Raw genomic sequence first — 23671 nt, forward strand, 5'->3', positions numbered from 1 at the left:
AGGAAGTGACCCGACGCTTTCTCCCGACAGTGACGAGTCACCTGGGAACAAGGAGCTGGAAGTGACCTCGTAGTGAGCCGCAGATCCAGCGGGAGCCAATCAGAATGTAGCACAAGCCAGAGGTCAGGGTCCAATCCTCTCCTGCTGCGCCTGAAGCATGAGTGACCTCTGACCTCTGACCCCTTCTGTCTGAACTCTGCTTGTGTGGTGTGTGGCGTGTGTGTGTGACTCACCTTGTCCAGCTTGGACTCCAACTCACCCACATCTCCCTCTACTTCCTCTATGGTGGCCCTGCACACAGACAGACAGACAGAGAGACATGTCTGTTAGAGAAGTGATCATTGCTCCACAACACAATCTCTGAGCTCCACGTACACAAAGGCCTCCCTACAGAAGAAATGTAAACTCATATTCGCTTTGAAGTCGGAGGTCATCTCCAACTCGAGTTTCGGAGGTTGCTGGCAGAATGCGCCAGTGGATAACAGTTACATACAAACATTTGCAAGGAGACCATACTCTAAGAATAGCAATGACAAATTGGCGAGAGAAAAAAAGTGTAAAACAGGGAGTCCGAAGGCTATTCCTGGAGCTAATCTGAGGAGTGTGAGCAACAGCAGGGAGTGAGGTCAGAGAAACTTCATTTCTCTGTGTGAATTTCAAACATTTCTCTCCGCTTTTTCTGCAGATCGTTAAAAAACTGCACTGAGGTTTTAGGCAAATCTGTCTTTTACCCCTTTGAAGAGCAGGCATGTCGGAGTGTTTTCACAATACCAAATCAGTGTTCTAGAACTCCACTGCCTTCAGTCGCCAGCAGTGATTGTGACATCATGTTGAGTTAAGAACATTCTAATCACATATCTGCGATCTTACCAGTCAACGGGTTATGGCTGAGAAGGACACAGTGTAACAAAGTTCATATAAGAGTTGAAATCCTTTCCCAGATCTCCCAGCTTCCCCCGTGTGACGCGGGAGTGAAAGATCCCCCTCAGTGTGAGTGTCTGTACCCACAGCAGGCTGACTCAGCCCACGGGTGTGCAGTGTGGGACTCAGACAGGCCCGATAGATACAGCCCCACTCTCACAAACCAGAGGAGGGCGTTGAGGTTAAGCGCACACTTGGATGAGATCAGAGACCTTATCTGAGAGAGGAAAGCCGAAACCCTGCCACTGCAGACACCGGAGGTGGAAAGTCCAGGGGTCAGAAAGTAAAAGTCCTGCCGTGTGTTTCTTCCACCCAAGAACAAACAAAATACTGGGCAGAACTTTTACTTTCTGAACCTGGATTTTCCACCTCAGACTAAGTGGAAAAAGAATTACTGCATCTACTAAATGGGATGCACTAGTGCAACTGCGCTCCTAAATCTTTCAACAAGCTGCTTGGAGAAAATATTAGTGTACAGCCCTGTGCATGTACAGAACAGAAGATGTGTTAGTCCCTCTGCAAAAGAGCTTCTACAAGATTCAAATGTAGTGCAGAGAGAGGAAGTCTGCCTATCGACACCATGAAGAGGTCAAACGGACAGAAAACTCCCTTTTCAGAGGGAGGGAAGAGAGAGAGAGGGAGGGAGGGAGGGAGGGAGGGAGGGAGGGATAGAGGGAAGAACGTCACAGGGCTGTATCTGAGTATCTTGAAATAGCCGGATGATGCAGGCAAAGTTCCACCCGGGGGGGGGGAATGAACTGTTGGGAGGAGGGGGGGTGATCACCTCATTAGTGAGGTCACTGGCGGATGTTGTGAGATCATCTGATTATAGTCCCTGCTGGCACACGACCCCGCACACGTTTCCTACAGGAAACTCATCTCAGCAGATCTGCATGAGTGTGAGATCACCGACACCAGAGCCCCGCCCCCAACACCAGAGCCCCGCCCCCCATTACCGTGGCCCCGCCCACCGCTACCGGAGCCCCGCCCCCCATTACCGTGGCCCCGCCCACCACTACCGGAGCCCCGCCCACAAACACTACACACACACACAAAAACAGACACACACACACACACACACACACACAAAAACAGACACACACACACACACACACACAAACACACGAAGCAGGATTTATCATCAGAAGAAAAAAAAAAAACACAAAGGTTACCGCAATCCACTACATCCGATCAGTGCAGATCAAAGCAGCCAATCAGGTTGATGCGGCTACAGAGGGGAAAGCCCTGTACCTGTCTGAAGGGCAATGCAGCAGCACAGCAACACATCGATCATCAAACCGGCTACGCTAACAACCAGCTAGGCTAACGACCAGCTAACAACCTCCAGACATTACTTTAGGTAAAAAGTAACTCTTATAAATATTGGATACCTAACCTAATCTTTACAAGGCTGACACAAATAGCAGTAAAATGTAGTCTTATTTGCACCACGGGACTCATACCAAAGTTCACCTCTGACAGCGCTTAAGATAGCAGAGACTTGTGTTTGGCCAAAACAAGTCAGCACAAGCGATTTTGGGGCGCGCCAATCAATTAAAGTAAAGTTCACAGAGCAAATATAGGCCAAGTCAGTAACTACAGCGTGTGAGACTACGAGAGAGGCATGATCTACAGCACCAAGAAGGGGACAAATTCAACATGACCGTGTTAAATGAGACTGAACAGGAGCAGCTCTCGGGCAGAGAGGACAGCTGTTCCTTCATCCAGAGGGAGCAGGAGAGAGGGAGAGAGGGAGAGAAGGGTGAGGAGAGAGGGATAGAGGGATAGAGGGAGAGAAGGGTGAGGAGAGAGGGAGAGAGGGATAGAGGGAACAGGAGAGGGAGAGAGGGATGAGGAGAGAGGGAGAGAGTGATGGAGAGGAAGAGAGGGAGCAGGAGAGAGGGATGAAGAGAGGAAGCAGGAGAGAGGGATAGAGGGAGAGAAGGGTGAGGAGAGAGGGATAGAGGGAGAGAAGGGTGAGGAGAGAGGGATAGAGGGAGGGAAGGGTGAGGAGAGAGGGATAGAGGGAGAGAAGGGTGAGGAGAGAGGGAGAGAGGGATAGAGGGAACAGGAGAGGGAGAGAGAGATGAGGAGAGAGGGAGAGAGTGATGAAGAGAGGAAGAGAGGGAGCAGGAGAGAGGGATGAAGAGAGGAAGCAGGAGAGAGGGATAGAGGGAGAGAAGGGTGAGGAGAGAGGGATAGAGGGAGAGAAGGGTGAGGAGAGAGGGATAGAGGGAGGGAAGGGTGAGGAGAGAGGGATAGAGGGAGGGAAGGGTGAGGAGAGAGGGATAGAGGGAGAGAAGGGTGAGGAGAGAGGGAGAGAGGGATAGAGGGAACAGGAGAGGGAGAGAGGGATGAGGAGAGAGGGAGAGAGTGATGAAGAGAGGAAGAGAGGGAGCAGGAGAGAGGGATGATGAGAGGGAGAGAGGGATAGAGGGAGCAGGAGAGGGATAGAGGGAGCGAGAGAGGGAGAGAGGGAGAGAGGGATGATGAGAGGGAGAGAGGGAGAGAGGGAGCAGGAGAGGGATAGAGGGAGCAGGAGAGGGAGAGAGGGAGAGAGGGATGATGAGAGGGAGAGAGGGAGAGAGGGAGCAGGTGAGGAGTCATTACAGGGCTGTCACTCAGCAGCGCTGCAGGTGAGTACGCTGCATCCTGTCGCCGCGCCCCCGTTGGGGGCCGACAGTAGCGGACGCTGACAGCTGAACACAGAGACTTCCTCCAAACCCAGCCTACGACCCTCCCCTTTACTGATTACCCACAATGCCCCTGTGACCCTCCCCTTTACTGATTACCCACAATGCCCCTGTGACCCTCCCCTTTACTGATTACCCACAATGCCCCTGTGACCCTCCCCTTTACTGATTACCCACAATGCCCCTGTGACCCTCCCCTTTACTGATTACCGAAAATGCCCCTGTGACCCTCCCCTTTACTGATTACCCACAATGCCCCTGTGACCCTCCGCTGGGCGGGAGAATGCCCACTGCTCTTTACACACGGAGAACAGTGAGAGAGAGGCGGCCATGTTTCTGTACAAACTAGTGACTGTGTGTGTGTGTGTGTGTGTGTGTGTGTGTGTGTGTGTGCGTGTGTGTGTGCGTGTGTGTGTGCGTGCGTGCATGTGTGTGTGTGTGTGTGTGTGTGCGTGCGTGTGTGCTTGAGAGTGTGTATGCAAGAGTGTGGGTGTGTGTGTGTGTGTGTGAGTGTGTGTGAGTGTGTGTGTGTGCGCACAAGAGAGTGTGAGTGTGTGAATGAGGTCACTGGCATTCATAAGAAACATCAAAGAGCAAAGAAAGCACAGATGCCCATTGAAACTGCCATTCAGGCTGATGATGTAATCAACCCTATTACAGTTAGTTCTTTTTTTGTTTTTGTTCTGAGTTATGTGCTCATTAAAAAATATTAAGCACTAGGAATGGAGAATACAAAATGCATTTTTAAAGAGAATATTTTATATCAGTGGATACGCACCACAATGTCTGCGGACCATGCTGACACTGCTAAAAAAAGGGCCAAGAAACTTCACACAAAACAAGACCCTTAAATTCACAAAATAAATGCTCTGTGTTACCCACAGCTACAGCCTGTTTTATAGAGCCAATTTCAGGCCCTCTAAAACAGGACAGGAAGCGGGTCTGGGCAGAACCCCCGGCTCGGCCGGTTAATGATTTGAGGCGTTTCATTAAGAGGAACCGCTCAGGGCCCAATAAACAGCCCCACTGCCGGGCTCAGTAAATCAGCCCAGGCACACTCGGAGGAAACAGCCCACTCAGGCCAGCACAGCCTCTGGGCTAAAGGCCAGTGCTACAGCGCTCCGTTCTCAGAGACAGGAGGAGCTCCGAATCAAGCCAGAACACCCAGGAATGCGCGCAAACGTCTGCTCAGACCGGGGCTGAGAGAGAGATTATAGCCCCGGGGCATGCAGAAATATCCCTAAGAATAGTGTCAAAATAGCCAGTGTGAACACTTAGACCAGGACTAACAAACACTTGTTTGACACGGGATACGCTAGTGCTGGGTAACCCAAGATATCGCAGGGCTAACTGCAGTGCAGTGTGAAAAGGTCTACAGAAGCCCCCCTTGTGTGTCTATGCCATGGGACACCTGTCTGGAACAGTGCTGTGTAATTCTGTGTATGGATGGGGGTCACCTGACACAGCTCACCTGGAGGCTCTAGATCCTGCAGGTAACCCCAAGGATCTTCATGGCACAATGGGCTTCTATCACGGATCATAAACACTGGCCCTCAGATCCAAATCCAGCCCTGGCTTTCTGGTTGCTAATCACTGGCTTGTGTGTTGACAGTGGCTTAAAAGAATATACTTTTTGTGGACTGTTAGGTCGACGGAGGAGAGTTGCTGAAATGTTATGAAATGTTCCTTCACACACCTACTGCACTTCAACAAGGTCCCGAAAATAAAGAGGATATTAACAGTGATGATAGCCAGGTGGTGATTAGGTGTGACAGTCTGTGCACAGGACAGAAGGACAGGATCCAGGCAGCCCACACAGAGAGAAGGCCAGCTGTCCGCACATCACTCAGGCTCTCCGTGTTCACCAGCCTAGCGGCTAGCGCTGAGTTAGCCTCAGTGCTGTAGCGTTGTCAGCACAAATGTTTTATCAACCTGGGGCTAGCTCTGCGTTAGCCTCTGAGCTATAGCATTGTTAGCACAGAGGTGTTTAAACTGGAGCTAGCTCTGTGTTCGCTAACCTCGTTAGCACAAGTATTTAATTCAGCCTGGTCTACACACCCTTACATACAACTTAGAACGAGAGACTGTGTTGTTCTTTTGGGAATATTTTGGGAATTTTTGGGGGAATTGTTTTGGGAAAGGGATCGGAGGAAATTCCACATAAACAGCACAGTGAGACCTTGAAGCGTGTGACCTGCCAGCCCGTAGCAGAGGTGGAGAATACTCTTTGTTTTGGTTTCGAGGGCTTTCCATTGTACCCCCCCCTAGATTACAAAAGCCAACACCGGAAACAGGAAACAGGAAACATCTGCTTTCATGACTCCACGGCAGCAACTGAAATATCCAATCCAATACGCCCAAAACTCAACTCCCGAACAAACACTTTGAACACCTGATCCAATACTCCAAACTGAAACAATCAATCCAAACTGAGTCCAATAAGACACTTAATTCAATCTCATAAGCGCAGAAATGCATCAAAAACACACAGATGTCGTGGCCAGGAACCTTTACTGAGCTTGTCTGATGCATTGGAAGCCTATGAAACACTCAAACCCAAACTTCTGGTCCTCTCGGTTGGCTCCAGGCAAGATCAATCGAGCACAGAAAAGTATTTCAATCCAAAACAATTACACACCTGACCCAGGTCTAATAGATACATTATCAAGAGCCCCTTTCTATGGAGGATGGAACCAATTAAAAATGGGTCTGATTGGTTTCCTCCAATGAGACCCGGAGCCAGTTACCTGTCAAATCACCTTCTGAAGGCCCACAGCAGACAGAGTCACGTGACACCCCTCACCCATGCTCCTAAACAGCACAGCCTCCCGGGGGATTTAGGAGAGTCACGGCGTAATTATCGCTCACGTCAGGATCATTATCAACGCCCAATGTGACAGATGAGTTTCGCTTTAGTGCACATCTGAGCGATGTTTTCTTTAAACTGAGCTTCATGCAGGATCGGCCGGAGTGAGAGAGCTGCCAAACATGAGTGAGCCCAGCTTCCCTTTGTAGCGACCGTACCAACAGCCCACAAGCCGAGCAACACAATGCACCAATGCACAGAACAAACCAACAAAACCACACCCGGCCAGGTGCGGGAAGCTGCGGGCAGCCATTTTAGGTGTGGAAGCAGAAGTGAAGAAGAGGAAACGGTGAGGTCAGTGGACATGGGTGAGAAGGGGGAGGGGGGGGGGGGGGTGAGTCCAGGAACTCCAGGCCTCATTAACCTCCTCGCCCCTCCTCGCCCCCCCAACCGCCCAGCAGAGCCCGCTGTCCTGCATCGTCATCTTAGAAAGGGCTGCGGGTTCGATTCCTCGGCCGGGGCATTGCCATCGCACCCGAGTGCCTCACAGCTTCGCACAGAGTGAAAGCAGAGTATGTCCTTCAGCACGGGGGTGCGTCCTTCAGGACGGGAGTACGGCCTTCAGGATGGGAGTACGTCCTTCAGGACGGGAGTGCGTCCTTCAGGACGGGAGTACGTCCTTCAGGACGGGGGCGCGTCCTGGAGGCCTAACGCCTGCACACGGAAGCCTGAACCACAACCCGTCCATTAGCGACGGAATCAATAGGAGCGCATTAGAGTGCAGAGTGGTCAGCTGACGCGCTTGTAACCAATCAGCACCAGTCTCCATTCCACCTGCGGCCAGAGCCCCGGTCCACAGACACACCTGAACTCAGGTGAAGACGGGGGTTTCAGCCCACCGCTCATTAGCCCTGTGAATGGTGTCTCAGACTACAGAGGAGCCGCATGAAAGCTCACTCTATTATCTTTATCCAAAGCGCTGTACAACTGATGCTTCTCATACACACACTCACACACCGACGGCGATTAGCTGCCGTGCAAGGCACCGACCAGCTCGTCAGGAGCATTTGGGGGGTTAGGTGTCTTGCTCAGGGACACTTCGACACACCCAGGGCGGGATCGAACCGGCAGCCCTCCGACTGCCAGACAACTGGTCTAACCTCCTGAGCCGATGTCGCCCCAACCTTAGGACACAATCCAGCACCCAGTACAGAACATGGAGCATTAGACCCACGCTGTGGTTTATAATATTATACTTATTCTTGTCTACTACGGCACTGATGTGATGATAGCTTTCCAAGTGTCCAGGATCAGGTTCTGACCACGTTAGCTGCACCCCCTGTAAAATTATTTGACTGGCAGTGTCCGTTGAATATTAATGATGTGTGTGAGGGAGGGTTCGGGGTCAGGGGTCAGGGATAAAGGACATGGGGGTAAAATGTCTCCAGTGAAAGTGCACTCTGCTCAGTAAACACAGGGCAAACCCCAAAAACGCAGCATAGAGACACCACTGGCCAGGACACAAAAACAGCTTTGTCCCTCAGACAATGACAAGAGCATCACAAGACCCGACTACAGCTCTACTGCACTCAGAATCTCACACAGCCGTGAATGTCTTTGACTGTAGCTTCGCCCACCTGAAGCTCTAGTGCTGATTGTGCAACATTTTACACACACATTCGCAGAATGCCCTTATGTGGCTGCATTTTTGTGTGTGTACACGTGTGCATGTGTGTGTGCGCGTGTGTGTGTGTGTGTGTGTGTGTGTGTGTGTGTGTGCATGTGTGCGTGTGTGTGTGTGTGTGTGTGTGCGTGCATGCATTAGTGCGTGCAGCACAGATTAAGTGACCTGGCTTTTGGGAATTCTCCGTTTAATCCTGATCAATTCCACAGTTCCTCGCTCACACATCTCCAGCAAGCACAGCCAGCCAGGACAGACAAGGCCAGCCTAATGATAGCACTCCCAGAGAGAACGAAGCCTGCCCCTGTCACCGAACAGAGAAAATGAAGGATCAGGTCCCCGCGAGATTACAGGGCACAATCTCATCACACTGGATGTGGTGCCAGGTGCGCAGGGACGTGACGCACGTCACTTCACTCAAAGGGCGCCGCCAGGGCCTTATTAAACCAGGGGGCGGTGCCACCATCAACCCAGAGGAGAGCCCGGGAGCGGGGGCAGCATCAGGCCCAGACGTCTGGAGGGCAGTTAAGTGCGTTAGCCGCCTCAATGTGGGGGTTGCAGAGAGAGAGACAGAGAAGAGCAGTCTGCAACAGGAGCTCTGCGGCGGCCTCCGGTCTAGTCTATTAAAGCAGGGCGGGAACTCTTTATAATTATTGAGATCTTAAGACTTTATTGGCGTTTTTGTGCTGGTGTAGCCCATCCACATAAAGGCTCGATATTTCTCAGGCACCAAAACAGTCATTCCATCATTCCGCGGTCAGAAGCACTTTGATCACATTTCGGTGATGACGCATGATCTGCACTGCATCGTTTTTTCTCTCTTTTGGGGGGGGGGGCTACCGACGGCTACCCCTCGGTAGCCGTCATCCTGCCACTGTTCGGAGAACCGCCCGGAGCGTTGACGTGACGAGGGTTTCCCCACCGAAGAGAAAACTGACCAACGATCTGCGGCGTCGAAGGCAACAATGAATGAGCAACTCGATGATGACATCGTCCCAGCGGGGCTTTCCGTGTGAAACGCGTAATGCTGTTTTTCAGGCTGCCTGGATTTAGGCCCCTGGATAAAATACAGCACAGAGCTGGGCTGGCTTCTACTCCACTTCAGCACATTCCCTTCCCTAGGGGTCTCCCCTGGAGGGGGGCATTTCCTGACTACATTAGAGACGTGCAAACAGGTGCTCCCCAACAGTGAAATCGGATTCATGCGCAAGTATGTAATTTTTTCCATAGGACGACTTTAGAATGTTGATGAATAATTCATAACAACCACCCCATCTTATTTTTTACTGATAATAAAAACACACCAGCCGGTCGGTCTTAAACACTAGTGAGGATTTCTTAAGCTTCCCTCAAAAACACAAGCAAGTGAATATAATTGGGCGGCCTGTAGCGTAGTGGTTAACATACATGACTGGGACCCACAAGGTCGGCGGTTTGATTCCCAGTGAAGCCACAATAAGATCCGCACAGCCTTGGGCAAGACCCTTAACCCTGCATTCCTCCAGGGGAGGATTGTCTCCTGCTTAGTCTAATCAACTGTACAAAGGTAAGGATACGCTCAGGATAAGAGCGTCTGCCAAATGCCAATAATGTAATGTAATGTAATAATGGCTCCCTCCCCGTTTATCGTTCCTTTTATAATTTCAGAACCGAACCCCACTTGGCGGGGCCTCCATATTCCATCCTGCCATTTTGGGGATTCCCCCCTTGAGGCAAGGGAAAGGAACGTCAGGAAGAACGCGTACAATTTGGAGTGAAATCCAGCCACGGGGCATTCAGTACCGTAGAGCAAGAAGAAGCACAGTACCACAGATTCCATAGATGCACTAGACCTCCGGAGCCTTTTGGAGCCTCCTTACCACAATAACATCACGCGCCTGCTACACTCACTAAACTACCGGCCTCTAAACGCTTTGCCAATTTGGCAGCGATTCCTAGCAATGGACTCAGCGGTTGATGCTTCTTTTGGCCGTCTCCCAGTCCTTTCAGAGGTAGATTAGGACAGAGATAGAGACAGGGCCAGAGGCTATGGGAACTGAAGGAGAGGGAAACGGAGACGCCATCCATCTGACCCCTCCACAGGCCGCAGTCGGGCGCAGCGTACGAGTGTAGGAGGAAGTTCAAAAACCTGAAGTACAAATGGAAACAGATGTCGTGCCGTACGCATACGCGCTGGGGCCGTGTTCGTGTGCTGTTATCTACGTACTTTCCTTTACGCGGTGCCAAATACAACAGGGAGAATAGGGAGGTGGGGGTTCGCTACATGAACCACTAACTCTATGGCTGAACCCCCTCGCCGGTAGCAGCTGAGGTCAGCAGATTCTGGGCGAATTAAACCAGGAAACAGAGACTGACGTCTGACCGAAGACTCCGTGGGTAGAGCCCCAGGCCACCCCACACCCAGTGGGCTGGTACACCCCCAGACGTTACCATGCCACTCGTGAGGCCAAACGGATGGATTTCATGGCTTAATCAAATATGCGAAAGGCTACTGCAAATAACGGTCACCGTCAGGTCAAAAGAATATTGCGGACAAAGAATAATGAAGAACAACGTTCATTTTTGGATGACCCAAGCATTTAAACATCACCATGGAAACGCTGCATTATTGCTTAAGAATGTCCAACGCCCTCGCTAAAAAGCGAATGGCGCTTCAGAATTCAAACTATTTTTGCAACCGTGCTCACGCAACAACCAAAAATATCTTCGCCTGATGATCGTTGGCAACCTGACTACATCTTCATTTTAGAATGACGGTTGCTGGTTCTCTCTCCAAGTGCGTGCTTAGTTGTGCCCATTGTCCTCTATCTTCGGGAAATGATCGCATAGAAAAGTCTATTTCCACGAGTCCTGTGCTTAGCTTTCAAACATCTGTTCCCTATTTTGGTAGCGAGGATGTTGTTCTGCTTTCTTCCAAGAGCAAGGGAAGCCTATTCCCCGGGCCGGTATTTTTAGGAGGAAAACAACAACTCTTGAACATCGAAGGAACACATCCAACAACAACATAACCGTGGAGGCCAATATGTTATCCAATCTACCCAGAGGCAAACTTCTTTCGGAAGACTTTGCTATTGTGGTAAAATTTAGAATGAAACGCACTTCCATCTACGTGTATAGTTTAGCGTTAGTTCTGTATTGGATCAGCTTGTCTGACAGCTAGCCAAAACAGAAGTTCACGATTGAAGCCAGAACTAGAGCAATACAATACTGACATTACCATATGACGCGCTTTACGAAACCATCCCCCAGAACTGTATCAAACCGTAGATCGTGCAAAATATTTTGGGCAGTTGATATGCCAGATTTGCTCTTTCATTGCACTGATTACACCTCACATTCCCACATAAAAAGTATGCAAGTTAGACGCCTCTCCTCTTTTTAAGCGTCACGAATACAGACACAAAACCTCTTCGTATAGTCTTGCACAGTTATGAGTACACCTTTCTGATAAAATCACACAATAACACTAAGTTAACTTGGGACAACCAGGTTAACACGATCTGAAGTTAGCCTACTAGCTAGCCAGCGGCAGGGGAACAACTTGACGTTACATTGGAAATGTAACAGTCAGGTTGCCAGCTTGCCAACAACATGCCACAGGCTAGATCCTTTCGTCAGTCAGTCCAAACCACAGACATGACACCGTAACGATAGTTTAAAAAGTATCCGCTACCTAGCTAGCGAGCTATCTAAAGATAGCATTGGATACTAGGTAGCTACACTGTAGCAAGTTGGGCGACCATTTGCTATTATTAGCTATTTCTCAAAGAGCATATGAAACAGTATCACCTATCAAAAGGTCCAGTGCAGAGAACAGATTTGTTGCTAAGCTAACCACAATACATAGACATCGTAAGTTGGCTCACAGAATTAACCTTAGCCACATCGAACTGACAGCCTTCCAATGGATGTTAGCTTACGTTATAAGCAGGAAAAATAAAATGAATCCGTACCCACGTTAGCTTGGCGAATGTTACATTAAACATAAAAAGCAATCAACTGTTTTGATTAAAACGTTACATAAAAATACACATAAGAAATATCTTACCGGAACCGGGGCGAGTCCTTAAGACATTCTTCAAAATCCACCGTTACCTTCATCTTTTTAGATTAAAACACAAATGGATAAAAACGGCTCCGTCTTAACGCTTCCTCCGCGAGTCCTTAGATAGCTAAGTTAGCGCTAGCTAGCTTAGTCACCTTTCCCAAACTGGAAAACAATTGTGACTGGCTTGCTAACGTTACCTAACAACAACTGCACCATAAATACTATACACTTTTCTAGTTTGCAAAGGAAACAAATAAACTAAAACTGCGGTTGACCTCAGGGAAGATGCAGGGGAGATGCAGGGAATTCGACAGAACGCAGCCGAAGTGATTTTGAGTCATCGCCGAGTTGTGGGAAAGGTAGCGAACAACATGTGTGGAACCAGCCAACCAATCCATAAAACGGTATCTTTCAGATCCACGGAGCCGCATATGAGTGACAGGCAATCCAGCCAATGAGAACACTCTCCACCAGGGGACAGGGGCTGGAGGTTTCTGTTCCTTAAAATTAACTGACGTTCGTGTGTTCAGCGCTCGATGGTTCAGCTATATTAAGTGCACTGACATCAAAAGGGAAGGAAATTAAATATGCCGACTAATAAGGTTTGTGGTACCGTACGTTTTAAAACTTCCTGCTCCCTAGTTGATCTGTTAATTAACTCTGACAGATAGCGACAGTATACTATAGACTCATATCCTGCTGAGATCTTACTGGAAAATTGTTCACATAGACCTTACCCGCGTTCATCAAATATGGATACCGAATAATATCATGTATTAATGTCGTTACCTTATGAAACCTTAATAAGGTTTGCATACCCAAGTTCACTACAAAACAATGCCATCTAGTGGGCATTTAAGATAACCGAAGCGATACTAATAATAGTGGTTACATTATGAAAACACGATTTGAGTGATACACAAACTTATCATAAATATTAAACTTCTGCGCTTGATATCGGTCTCGGATCTTTGCATCGAAATATGGCATAGCTTGCTACACAGAAGATAAAAAAACGAAACACCGCAGTCTTGTTATGGTTTCACCGTAGCATCCTCGTTTATTAATGGAGACAAAACAAATGACACACATCCTTAAGTTTAAGAACATGCCAATTTAAGACAAAAAGGCAAATATCCCAATCACTGCGGGATAAAGATGATAAAAATCACACCAAAGAGATACACAGGAGTAATGGATTAAGACAAGAGGGCATGAGGATATTATATTATTCTTATGTACACCTGAACTTAATACAAAGCTGGAGCAGAAAGCGTGTGCACCACCTACCCAAAGGAGAATAAATAATTTGCCCAAATACTTTTGCATCATATGAATATTGATAATTATTGCAATGCTGTTGCAATTGAAAGAACCGGTACAATTGTTTTTATTTTTTTTATTCGGTGAAGATTTAGATTTACTGTATCTTCTAAAAGCAGTGTTGTCCTGTGGACAGTGCCTTGCCTTTTTACACACACCAGGCACTCTCTTCAGCAGTTGGAATGGTTGTTATTGGACAGGTGTAATTCAGAAGGTAAACATGCAGGTCCATACGGTCTGATATTCACAGACGTGAGGATGATGCGATGAATGTTGTACACACACACACACACACACACACACACACACACACACACACACACACACAGACAGACATTTCATCAAAATGCATACAAAGTGCAAAGTCACACCCCTGGCAAGCGCACACAGTGTCATTTGTAATTGTGCTAATTTGCTCACTGTGCTTTAAATAATATGCCATGAAAAAAAGAGCCAAAATGACCCCAATGCCCCATTAAGACTGAAGTATATGAGTTACGTTCCATGTGAACATAGTTCTGTAAAAAGAGTGCGAGTTGGCCATCTCATGGATGTTCATGGCTGCGATGGACAGCGTTATTAACGCACTGGAACAGCCAACAGTCTTTTCCAAATAAATAATATGACAGTGACCGTCTTGGCCGCCCCCTAGAGGGCGTTTAGGGCATTCATCCATTTTCATCACAGTCCGGCAATTAAGCATTCTGCTTTTTTTTTTTTTTTCACATGTAAAAAAAAAAAAAAGGACAAATTAATATTTCATATATACAATATTCCACACATATTTAAAATGATACTCAGTCTTTCAAAATGCCACCAGATCCATTTGCCAAATCAGCAACACGGGCAGCGTTTCGGGACGGGGGGGGGAATAACACCCTGCGGAAATTGAGCAGGCTTCACAGAGCTGGGCAGTAACGGAAGTGGGGAAGCAAAACTTTCAACTCCAGAGCAAAAAATAAAAGCCGTTCCAAACGCAAGCTTTCATTCATAAAAACACAAGAAGGCCGAGAGCCTTGGCAAGTTTCTGCCATTCAGAGGCTCCTCCCACTGTGGGCGGGGCGACACAATGAAAGGGGCGTGGCCTGTCGTGGCGGCCATCTTAACTCCGGTTGCACACTCCTGAAGAAGGTAAACATGCACACAAACTTAGCCACGACACGACAACGTTCACCAGCGACAGGGGGACATTCAACACCAAGCCCCTCTGAATAAGTAAATCGGTTTACATATAGCCTGGAATTGTGCTGCATATTAAATAAATTTTTTGTGGTTCAGTACCTCCTCTACTAGCACGAGTCAGATCGCTCGTGTCCGATTTATTTTACACATTTGGCTGTACACCTGAAAAAAGTGCCCTTTTTTCCACCGCAAGGGACACTTTGCAAGGGGAGGTCAGGTCTAGAACACTTGTGCACTGAATTTACCCCTGATGTCGGTAGCTATTTACACATACCACAGACTGCAGTTCCACTTGTCAGTAATCTAAAGTTTTTTTTAGCTGTGTTATTGCACACCCCTTAAAATCTAAAGGCTGATTTAAACTAGTGACATCAGTGCCTCTGGGGCTAATACAGGGGAGAGTGGTCACATGATCTCGTGGTCACATGATCACTCTTCACCCAGCTTGCATATTTTTGGGTTTCCACAGAACGTTTTTAATTGGCCCGAGTCAGTCAAGAAATAAAAGAAAGAACTGTCCTCACATCCATGCATTGAAACAATAGAGCTATTTTCATAACAAAAATGTGAACATTTGCCAAAATAAAAATAAACAAAACATTAGCTCGAGCCATTAAAAACACCAGTGGAGACACTATGGTTTTATTTCCCGTTCTGGAGCTACAGTGCACTTTGCTTATGACAATCATTAATCAGCACGGGACCACCCAGGGCAAGCCCACATACGCCTCGCTTCAATAAATAAACCACACCTAGGAACAGAGTTCCACGGGATTCTGAAGTCTCTGGGATTCTTTAAAAGAAACAGGAGAATAGGAACGCATCCAACAGACTGAAATAATTTAAAAGGCAGTCCAAAAAAACCAAACCAATCACCTTTAACCACAGCAAATCTTATGGCCAATCACATCTAACCACAGTAAATCTTGTGGCCAATCACTTCTAACCACAGTAAATCTTGCGGCCAATCACCTTTTAGCCATGGAAAATCTTGTGGCTATTTCTTTTCACAATCGTGGAGTTATCCAGACAGAGAAAACGAAAAAAGTCATAAGAGAGAAGAAAAAAATTAGGAATAAATATCAAGGCAAGGAAGCAAGAAAATTTTAAGGAATTAAAAACAAAAACAAATGGAGACACACAGCCACCCCTCACAGTCTGACTGTGGCCCTTAGGTGGGGTGGGGGTGGGGGAGCAGTCCAGGTACGCACAGGTAACAGTTTTTAGGCTCCTCCCCTTCAGCGAGGACGACAGGACGCTTGGCAACAGAAGAGACCGGTGACCTTCCCTCGGCGCTGTTGTGAAAACGGATGTGTATGAAGGGGTCGCGTGGCAGTGCCCGTTTGACCTTTGACCTGCTTCAGGACTGCCTTCGTCTGCTGTTAACGTTACCGGGGCCAAGTCAACGGGGGGGGGGAAGGGCCGTGGCCTCCGCCTAGGAGTCCGCTGCAAAGCAAACAGGACGGAGTTAAGTCACCTGACCCAGCGGGGAGACATCTCGATCACCTCACATATCTGGGCCCAAATGGTATACGTCCTGGATTCAAATACCTCTGAATTTGACTAAAGTATAAAGCGACTACAGGTGGGAACTCAAACTCCAGTCGGAGGGTTGAAGTGTTGGTTGGTCGTCTGGCAGTCGGAGGGTCGCCGGTTCGATCCCCCGCCTGGGCTGTGTCGAAGTGTCCCTGAGCAAGACACCTAACCCCCAAATGCTCCTGACGAGCTGGTCGGTGCCTTGCATGGCAGCCAATCGCCGTCAGTGTGTGAGTGTGTGTATGAATGGGTGAATGAGAAGCATCAATTGTACAGCGCTTTGGATAAAGGTGCAATATAAATGCCAACCATTTTTTTTTACTGGCTGAGGAATCTTCACACCTTGTTTCAAAGGCATGAATTAGCTCCTGCTCAAAAGGGAACAACAGAAAACTGCACATTTGCAGCTCTTGCACGGGAGAGAGAGCCACTTCAGGCTCACCCGGCTGTGGTCGGGCCGATCAGAAACGCCTCTGATCTGAAGAGCACGTCTGACCTTCAACCTTTCTCTTATGTACGAGGACGTATTGGGGACTTCTGACATGATGGTGCGGTCATAAATCCAACCCTGATTTGGCTGTGCGCGACAGACGCCACCATCCTGTTACATCTGAATCACATGCCATGGTACGATGCGTTTAAAATGGCTCCACACATGGCCCATATCCTGTCCAATTATAAAATTCATATTTTTGTCTGAGCCTGCTGTGCTCCTCAATCTCCCCGACATGATGTTCAGATGAGTCATTATTGTGTTATATGTGCCCTTGTGTCAACAATACGATACGACTTATCCTCCGACTTCTCGGAAACGTGCTGTGCATCACAAGTGCCGACAGTTCCACATATTCACAAAAGACAAACATAATACCACAAAAACATACAAACTGGAAATATAAAAGACATGAAAACATCAAAAACACAGAGGCCACGCCAGCGCCTCCCAGTGGCTGACGTAGGTCACACCAGCGCCTCCCAGTGGATGACGTAGGCCACGCTAGCGCCTCACCTTCCTGAGGGGGGTCCACGCTGATGTCCTCTGTCTCCGTGTCGTCCTTCATCTCGGCGTCCTCCTCCTCCTCCTGCTCGGCGAGCTCGCTGGCGATGAGCTGGCGGGCCAGACGGATGTTCATGCCCTCGTTGTAGTGCATCTTACGCATCATCTCAAACTGCTTCTTCTTCGCTGGAGGAGGACAAATAATAATCCATAACCCTTCACTAATAATCCATAACCCTTCAATAATAATCCATAACCTTTCAATAATAATCCATAAGCTTTATTTACATATCATCTCAAACTGCTTCTTCTTTGTTGGAGGAGAGTAGAAAATAATAATCCATATCCCTTCAATAATAATCCATAAGCTTTATTTACACAAGACTGTGGGGGGGGGAAACCAGAGTAACTGGAGGAAACCCACACAGACACGGGGAGAACATGTCAGCTCCACACAGAGAGGCCGGGGCTGGGATTAGAACCCACAGCCCTCTTGCTGGGAGGTGACAGTGCTGTCCACTGCCCCACTGTGTAAAGATGAAGAGCATTCCTTCAGAGGCACATCTTCTTTTTTCTATAAATTATCCTGGGGGCGGAGTTTCTGCAGGTCCCACCCCCAATTATTGGAATGGCCAATCACCTGCAACCGCAGCTGCGTACCTGCACCAATCACACTCCCCATCCAGGGGTGCACACGGCCACGGTTCTCCTCCGAAGCTTCGGAGTATGGTGTCACTGGCTGCTTCTTCATACACTACACTAAAGCTAAACTCACACAGAACAGCATTCACAGGAGTCTCTGACTGTAGTCTAATCCACCAGCAGGGGTCACTAGATGGCAATGAACGGGGGGGGAATCCAGTCCGACTGAACCCTGCCGTTCTCTAGCCAGCCCCATGGAGCAGCAGGCCACAGTCAGCCCTGGTGCGGTCCGGACTCGACCCGTGAGGTTCATCCACACGCCCCAGTGCGCTCCCGCAGCCAGAGGAGCGATTGAGCAGCACGGCAGCACACAAACGCTTCTGTGTTCGCGAGGTCCATCAGCGCCGAACAACAGCCACCGTCTGTCATCTAATGATCCGATGAACTATTGACTCAGTCTGTGAATTTCAGGCTGACTCATCTGGAACCCTGGACTTACACACGGCATGCCATGTCTTTACAGACAACGAGGAAGTAACCTGTAGCAACCAGGCAGGAAAAGGCGAGCATTGCTGGGCTGAATGGCCTGTTCGTCCTTGTGTTACGTTATGTAACCATTTTGGAAGCGCTTTGTCACAAATATACGGTGCTATACGGTATATGTTCAGTTAAGCATGCAATTCTGTGTGCTAAGGGGGGCAGGATATTGCCACCATTCTCAAGTCGCCAGACAGGAAAGGTGCAGCTTTGTGCAGATGGAGCTGGACTGTGGGAACAGCCTGCAGTGTGTTTCACAACTCTGCATTACACTGCGTACAGGCGCTCTCATTGGCTGCGATGCAACGGCCTCATTTGCATATACGGTGTCATTGGTTGTTGTCGCCTGCACATGAGCAGACAATGTGGAGAATGCCGTTGCCGTAGTAATACCTCTATGAACCAGTGAAACTGCTGCTGCTTGGATAATGCCAGGTAATGGTTGTTTACTGTAAGCTTAAACAACCTGAAAACATCATGTATGAGAAGAAGTAAGTATTCTCTGAATATTTTCTACTATTCAGCACAAAACTCTGCACACAGTGACAGTTGAAAACAGTCTTGAGATATGACCGGGGCACGGTGGCATCTGCATCGGACTGATCAAAGTTAATCTGTCAGAAGCGGAGATATACGGAGTCTGCTCTCTGCAGTAGCCAGACTGCCGGCACTACATTTCCATCACCAAGATTTATAAGACAGGCAAGTACAGCGAGCCCATGATATCAGGCCACCTACACACCGCAACAACACTACTGCAACACCGCAATCTACAGGCAAGATGAGCTCCCATCCAGAAATAGTTTTATTCTTCCTCTGTTTTTTTCCATCTGTAACAGCCTTGAGGAAAAACCCTGTAGGCCTTCAGGATGGGGCTTGTCGCTCTGTGTGAGAGCGTACGCAGAGACATACCAGAGGTACTCGTGTTCCAGCAGGGTTTGTCCCTCTGTGTGAGAGCGTACGCAGAGACATACCAGAGGTACTCGTGTTCCAGCAGGGTTTGTCCCTCTGTGTGAGAGGTACTCACGCCCCAACACCTCACACACACATTCAGCACCGGGGCTGATCCATAGTGAACACCATCTGACTGGGTTCTAACACGCTAATGCATTACTAAAGCACGCAGAGTGGTTATACACTGTTATTCTCTCGTACTGATATTGTGCAGATGTTGACCTGGACCAGCTCTACCCAGCTCCAGGTCCTGAGGGCCACAGTGACTGCAGGTAGGGGCTCCAGCCCTGATCTCAGACCCCAGACGGAGGTATGGAGATCCTCTCTCTAAGGTCAGAGTTGTTGGCAGCGTGGAGCAGGCTGGCAGGGCAGAGGCTCAGATTTCAGGTGGGCACTGCTCTCGTACCCTTCAGCAAGGTCCCGAAACTGCTGAGCCTACAAACACGCAGGTGTGTCAACAAGCACGGTGTGTGTGAGGTCAGGTGTGTATACAAGCACGGTGTGTGTGAGGTCAGGTGTGTTAACGCCCGTGTGTGTGTCAGGTCAGGTGTGTAAACAGGCAGGTTTGTGTAAGGTCAGGTGTGTGTCAGTTCAGGTGTGTAAACGAGCACGGTGTGTGTCAGGTCAGGTGTGTAAATGGGCAGGTGTGTAAACAGGCAGGTGTGTGTCAGGCCAGGTGTGTAAACAGGCAGGTGTGTGTCAGGTCAGGTGTGTAAACAGGCAGGTGTGTATGAGGTCAGGTGTGTAAACAGGCGGGTGTGTGTCAGGTCAGGTGTGTAAACAGGCAGGTGTGTATGAGGTCAGGTGTGTAAACAGGCAGGTGTGTGTCAGGTCAGGTGTGTAAACGGGCGGGTGTGTGTGTGTGAGGTCAGGTGTGTAAACGGGCGGGTGTGTGTGTGTGAGGTCAGGTGTGCAAACGGACCAGTGTGTGTCAGGTCAGGTGTGTAAACGGGCGGGTGTGTGTGTCAGGTCAGGTGTGTAAACGGGCGGGTGTGTGTGTGTGAGGTCAGGTGTGTAAACGGGCGGGTGTGTGTGTGTGAGGTCAGGTGTGTAAACAGGCGGGTGTGTGTGTGAGGTCAGGTGTGTAAACGGGCGGGTGTGTGTGAGGTCAGGTGTGTAAACGGGCAGGTGTGTGTCAGGTCAGGTGTGTAAATGGGCAGGTGTGTGTGTGAGGTCAGGTGTGTAAACAGGCGGGTGTGTGTGTGAGGTCAGGTGTGTAAACGGGCGGGTGTGTGTGTGAGGTCAGGTGTGTAAACGGGCGGGTGTGTGTGTGTGGTCAGGTGTGTAAACGGGTGGGTGTGTGTGTCAGGTCAGGTGTGTAAACGGGCGGGTGTGTGTGTGTGAGGTCAGGTGTGTAAACGGGCGGGTGTGTGTGTGTGAGGTCAGGTGTGTAAACGGGTGGGTGTGTGTGTGAGGTCAGGTGTGTAAACGGGCGGGTGTGTGTGTGTGAGGTCAGGTGTGTAAACGGGCGGGTGTGTGTGTGTGAGGTCAGGTGTGTAAACGGGCGGGTGTGTGTGTGAGGTCAGGTGTGTAAACAGGCGGGTGTGTGTGAGGTCAGGTGTGTAAACAGGCGGGTGTGTGTGTGTGAGGTCAGGTGTGTAAACGGGCGGGTGTGTGTGTGAGGTCAGGTGTGTAAACAGGCGGGTGTGTGTGTGTGAGGTCAGGTGTGTAAACGGGCGGGTGTGTGTGAGGTCAGGTGTGTAAACGGGCAGGTGTGTAAACGGGTGGGTGTGTGTGTGAGGTCAGGTGTGTAAACGGGCGGGTGTGTGTGAGGTCAGGTGTGTAAACGGGCAGGTGTGTAAACGGGTGGGTGTGTGTGTGAGGTCAGGTGTGTAAACGGGCGGGTGTGTGTGTGAGGTCAGGTGTGTAAACGGACCAGTGTGTGTGTCAGTGTGTGTGTGTGAGGTCAGGTGTGTAAATGGGTGGGTGTGTGTGTGTGAGGTCAGGTGTGTAAACGGGCGGGTGTGTGTGAGGTCAGGTGTGTAAACGGGCAGGTGTGTGTCAGGTCAGGTGTGTAAACGGGCAGGTGTGTGTCAGGTCACTCAGGATAAGTGTAGAGTGTGTAGAACTGCACAGTCTCCTGCAGTAGTGCTGGAGTCCAGCTCCTCACGGAAACGAGCTCAGAGGGGCGGGCTTACTGAACAGGGGGCGGCGGCCTACCTTGCTCCTCGGGGCTAAGCTCCTCCTCTTCCTCCTCGCTGCTCTCCTCCTCTTCCCGAGCCATGAAGCGAGACTCCACCTCCCCGGCGGTCGCCAGTCTGCGGAGAGGCAGGGGGGGAGGGGCGGGGGTCAGCGTGGCAGGGGCAGCTTTCTGCACTCGACTGATCTTGCCTGGTGCAACTGAGCCAACCGAGACAACCAGAAGGCAGGCATTGCACTTTTTTTTATTTTTTTAAAGTATTTCATAGGTTCCGATATACACTACACAAGTTCAGTAAAGCATAGACATTTTTTTGGCTCCAAAGCAATAATTATTTTCACTTAGGTACGACCACCTGAACACTCCAGTGCTGAACACAGCCCCTGGCTGAAAGCAGTCCTCCTCATTGCCGGCTCTAACACAGGAGGGAACTCTTCCGCTCTAAAAAGGTCTCGAACTGGGCCAGCAGCTCCACAGAGCAAAAAGCCCTCAATGCCAGTAACATCAGAGGTGATGCTGCCCCTAATCACACAGGACAACTTAGTCTAGGCCTGGGGTCCTCAATCTTACCCAGAGAGGGTCGGTGTGGGAGCAGGCTTTCGATCCAAATGAGCAGCTACACACCTGATTCTATTACAGTAGGCAACCGCTAGAATGATTCCTAGGGACCTTGATTAGTAGAGTCAGGTGTGTGTCAGGAGAACAGGCTAGATCCCCGGTGTGAGTCAGAGTGGAACCACAGCGTATTACAGGACACAGCCCACAGAAAGCCTGGAGGAGGCAGAGATATTCATACAAAAAAACACAAGCCAACCCTCGACAATCCTGACAGTCTGCTGCTGAGACAGCTGTTCAGGCATTTAATCTGGAAATGCCCGCTCCACGCTGCCAAAACGCTCAATTAGGCGATTAGAGTTGTGAGATTTCTGTGCATTTGCAATTAAAACATGCAGAAGTAATTTAATACTGCATTTTTTTACGATCCTGTGTACACTCAATTACCCTTGATTAGTGGAGCTCATTTTTAATTACCGGCGATCATCTAGGAGAAGCGGTGTAGCCGTTTGCTGTAACCGGTCATGACCGAAACCTCTGTGTCCGGCGCTGCCGAAACGTTACGGACGTTCACAACCCGCCGTGTTGTCAGGAGGCTGCCTGCCGCTGAATCATTGGCTGTTGAATAAGCCAATCACGCGGAGCCGTTACGCGAGCAGGGAGAGGCCGGGACGGGAACAATGAGGCCGCACAATGGGGGCGGCGTTCCGAAACGCACGGGCAGGAAAGCCGAGGGGCCCTGGAGCGTTTATCAGACACGGGGGCGAGAGAGCACCGAGTTCAACAGCACAGCCTCTCTCTCTCTCTCTTACATTACCGCTATCCAGCAGACACTTTTATGCATAGCCACTTATAGCTGATTAGACTAAGCAGGGGCCAATTCCTCTTGGAGCAATAAGGTTAAAAGCCTTACTCGAGGGCCCAAAAGCTGCACTGATCTTACTGTGGCTACACTGAGGCTTGAACCACCAACCTTCCAGGTCCCACTCATGCACCTTAGCACTCAAGCTACAGTGACCATACTCTCTTTCAGAGTGCGGTGCTTTGCAGCAGCGATGTTACGTTAATGCCCGAAGGCCTTCGCTGAAATTAGGCTGAAGAACCGGGCCAGCCGAATGAGAACGGCACCCAGATTCCACACGTCCGTCAGCCGTCAAATCCCAGGGACGGGGAAGGCCGAGAACAGACCCTGAGGTGCACTCTGGGATTGTTTACGAGATTCACACACACACGGCTCGGAGATTTACCACCCGGGACGGCAGAGCAGGGAACGTGGATTTACACTTCCTGTCTGCGTCTGATCGGGGAGATGGACCGCACGGAGGCACCGCCATCGATCAGGAGAACATACATTACCCGGGATCCATCTCAGGGAGATTAGGGGACTGTATCTAGGCAGCATGGGGATGTCACTTCAGCCCGACGGACATGAGGAAGTGCCCCGTGTCTCAGGGCAAGATCCCGGGCCTGAATTTAATCTACGCGCAAAATAATTTCCCCAAGAGTCACCCCTCACCACTGGAACTCAAACATCACTCATTCGCCGGGCCGGGGCTGATGAAAAATGTCATTGATTTGTTTTGGAAAGCGACACATAAATAATGCTATTGCAATTATTGCTGTTAGAGTAAACCTTGGAGCAAAATTATTTACCCA

The 23671-nt window shown here is 49.4% G+C and overlaps 2 protein-coding genes across 4 annotated transcripts in view; both read right to left on the bottom strand.

Moving 5' to 3' along the window:
* Window positions 1-12550, bottom strand: part of LOC133126843 (arf-GAP with coiled-coil, ANK repeat and PH domain-containing protein 2-like) — a 53632-nt gene extending 41082 nt beyond the window's left edge. For 2 of the 3 annotated variants that reach the window (XM_061239268.1, XM_061239267.1), the window contains exons 1-2: window positions 12150-12550; window positions 234-291 (exon numbers count right to left, since the gene is read on the bottom strand). In XM_061239268.1, coding sequence (XP_061095252.1) covers window positions 234-291; window positions 12150-12202 — 111 coding nt within the window. In that variant the 5' untranslated portion in view covers window positions 12203-12550. The remainder of the gene's footprint in view (window positions 1-233; window positions 292-12149) is intronic. The other variant, XM_061239269.1, reaches the window with a different exon arrangement.
* Window positions 12551-13180: 630 nt separating this feature from the next.
* The window catches only part of ppp1r2 (protein phosphatase 1, regulatory (inhibitor) subunit 2), a 20909-nt gene continuing 10418 nt past the window's right edge, over window positions 13181-23671 (bottom strand). Inside the window, exons 4-6 of the mRNA XM_061239340.1 lie at window positions 21481-21578; window positions 17200-17373; window positions 13181-16100 (exon numbers count right to left, since the gene is read on the bottom strand). Of these exons, the coding sequence (XP_061095324.1) occupies window positions 16090-16100; window positions 17200-17373; window positions 21481-21578 (283 nt within the window). The 3' untranslated portion in view covers window positions 13181-16089. The remainder of the gene's footprint in view (window positions 16101-17199; window positions 17374-21480; window positions 21579-23671) is intronic.

Source organism: Conger conger, chromosome 4 (assembly GCF_963514075.1).
Source record: "Conger conger chromosome 4, fConCon1.1, whole genome shotgun sequence".
Lineage (NCBI taxonomy): Eukaryota > Metazoa > Chordata > Actinopteri > Anguilliformes > Congridae > Conger > Conger conger.